We start from the raw sequence: 2,295 nt of genomic DNA, 5'->3' as shown, positions 1-2,295 counted from the left end.
AAGTCAAACATAAACAATGATATTTTTCAACAAGCTGAACTTGAGTCTAGCATGAGCTCGCTCAATCCGTTCACATCCTTAACGGTTGCATAATTAGTATTGTCAAAACGTCTTTTTGTTATCGTACCATTAGTGTTTGGCTTGCTATGTAAACGAGCTAACACAAATAAATTTTTGAAGTTCGAAATATAAACAACCTGAACACAAAAAGTGGTAGTGCACTTTTGACAACCCTAATTGCTATCAATGTAAAATGTAAAATTTAGTTATTAGTCATGCGAATACATAGCAACTGCAACTGTGTGGTATGGATGTAAATTTGTAAATGCTCACAGAAAGCTGAGCGGTTAGGGTTTTTCGTCAACTAGCATAAGGAGTTACCAACTAACCTTTCAGGCCGCGTTCGCCGACTTGTTTGTGGGCTGAGACTGGAGTTTCCTTCTGCCGCCGACAAGCGACCATTTCAAATCCTCCCCCTTCCATCCACCGAAAATGGTAAGAGTCGCGGCTCGCCTTCATATCCCGCTGTATGTTAGTTCCCTTCAAATTATTATTCGAACTTGATCTGCTTTCATGGCAAAGTCAATAAATCTCACGCGTACTTAAACTTTTAATTTTTTATTATTTTTGATGTTTTGTAGTCTGGAAAGAAGAAGAATAGGGAGCCCAAAGAGGAAACTGTGACCCTGGGACCGAAAGTACGCGATGGTGAGATCGTGTTTGGTGTTGCTCACATCTTTGCATCGTTCAACGACACCTTTATTGTAAGTTTAGTTTTTCGCTCAATGCTGGTTTTTCATGTCAAGGAATACTGATAATCGGTTGTTATTCTGGTTTGCAGCATGTTACTGACTTGTCCGGGAGAGAAACGCTTGTGCGCGTCACTGGTAGCTTTTACTGCATCTTCGCTTGGCTTTTGCCCAATTTTCACATTATCGACGCTACCAGATGTTTGTTTTTAATTAGAAAATATTTAGGGTTTTAGCGATTTCATTGTTTTTTTTTTATATAGTCTGATTCTTGTCGATGAGTTGCTAACCAATTTGTTACTTCATAAGTTTGAAATATTGCACTATAAGCATATGCCCGATAACATATTCTGATTGATGGATTTGAACCAATTCTTGAGCATGGGTTTTTGATAGTATTGGTACTTTGTATGAAATCATCATGAGAATGCCACATTTGTACAGAATAGAAGATGAAAGGGCATGTTTAGGCAAAGAGATCTTTTTATTATGGTAAATTTCTGAAAAATTCATAGTTTACATCGGTTCCAATGCATCGCTCAACCTTTATCTATGTGGAAGCAGGTAAAGTGGCTTAGCATGGACCTTAAGATCACCTTCCTTTGTCCATGTGGAAGGATTTGCATTATAAGCTTTAGTTACCAAAGTTCATTCTTTGCCTTTTTTTTTCTTCCATTCTCCATTCATCAGGCCGTTTGTGTTGCTAGTTGATTCTTCTAAAACGAGAATTCTAATTATGGTCATTACATGCTGCTCATAATTAGTGGTTCCTTTGGAGCATCTCTCGCTGAAAATTGCATTGAAATTCTCTTTAGTTGTGACAGTGGAAGTGTTGTGGGAGTTGAGATTCCTTGGAATAGTTCTATTGGTTTTTGTGTTCACGCAATCGCAGGACGAGTTAAGCATGAGCCCTGTCCAGTAATTCTTGCCATACAGGATTTTGTCTTTCTATTACCAAATTCAGCTGGTTTTTCTTACCTTTCTGCCTTATTTTGTTTCCTTTTTATTTTAATTGGGCTTATTTTAATTATTAGTATAAATATGATACATGGAATCTAGTTTAGCAAACTTTTGCTATTATGCTTGTGTTTTAGAGACTTAATTTTTTTTTCTAATGCTCTTGGTAGTGTTGTATCATTTTCTTTTGCAAGTGGTGTGTTCATATATTGCTCAGGAACAGGTGGTGGATCTCCCAATCGCTAAACATACCTCGCTGTATGCTTTTTAAAAGCTATTTTCAATCCAAAGAGCCCCCCAAATTTGCTGCCACCTGCTTTCCAACAACCGTTTTCACCGCCGAGCATATCATAAACCATTCCAAACATTTTCTGCCGCCCATACTATCATGTCCTTGTATTTACACGATGACATCCCCACAAACCCTTCGTTAAACACCTTCTAGGAGGCCTAGTATGGTATTATTTGTTATGAAAGTCTGAAAAACTCTAAATTTATAAGGATTTGTTCTTCTTACACCTAAAACAAGAATCCATATAACATAACCTTATACCCCCCCCCCCCCCACAAAAAAAAAAAAAAAAAAACC

At 37.5% G+C, this 2,295-nt stretch overlaps 1 protein-coding gene across 2 annotated transcripts in view; it reads left to right on the top strand.

The window, feature by feature from the left end:
* Positions 1 to 307: 307 nt before the first annotated feature.
* LOC110025283 (40S ribosomal protein S14-like) overlaps positions 308 to 2,295 on the top strand; it is a 19,658-nt gene continuing 17,670 nt past the window's right edge. Inside the window, exons 1-3 of one of the 2 annotated variants that reach the window (XM_020725686.1) lie at positions 308 to 495; positions 642 to 764; positions 842 to 887. In XM_020725686.1, coding sequence (XP_020581345.1) covers positions 493 to 495; positions 642 to 764; positions 842 to 887 — 172 coding nt within the window. In that variant the 5' untranslated portion in view covers positions 308 to 492. The remainder of the gene's footprint in view (positions 496 to 641; positions 765 to 841; positions 888 to 2,295) is intronic. The other variant, XM_020725685.1, reaches the window with a different exon arrangement.

This window comes from Phalaenopsis equestris, unplaced genomic scaffold, assembly GCF_001263595.1.
Source record: "Phalaenopsis equestris unplaced genomic scaffold, ASM126359v1 Scaffold000297, whole genome shotgun sequence".
NCBI lineage: Eukaryota > Viridiplantae > Streptophyta > Magnoliopsida > Asparagales > Orchidaceae > Phalaenopsis > Phalaenopsis equestris.
This window is presented reverse-complemented; position numbering and strand designations above follow the sequence as displayed.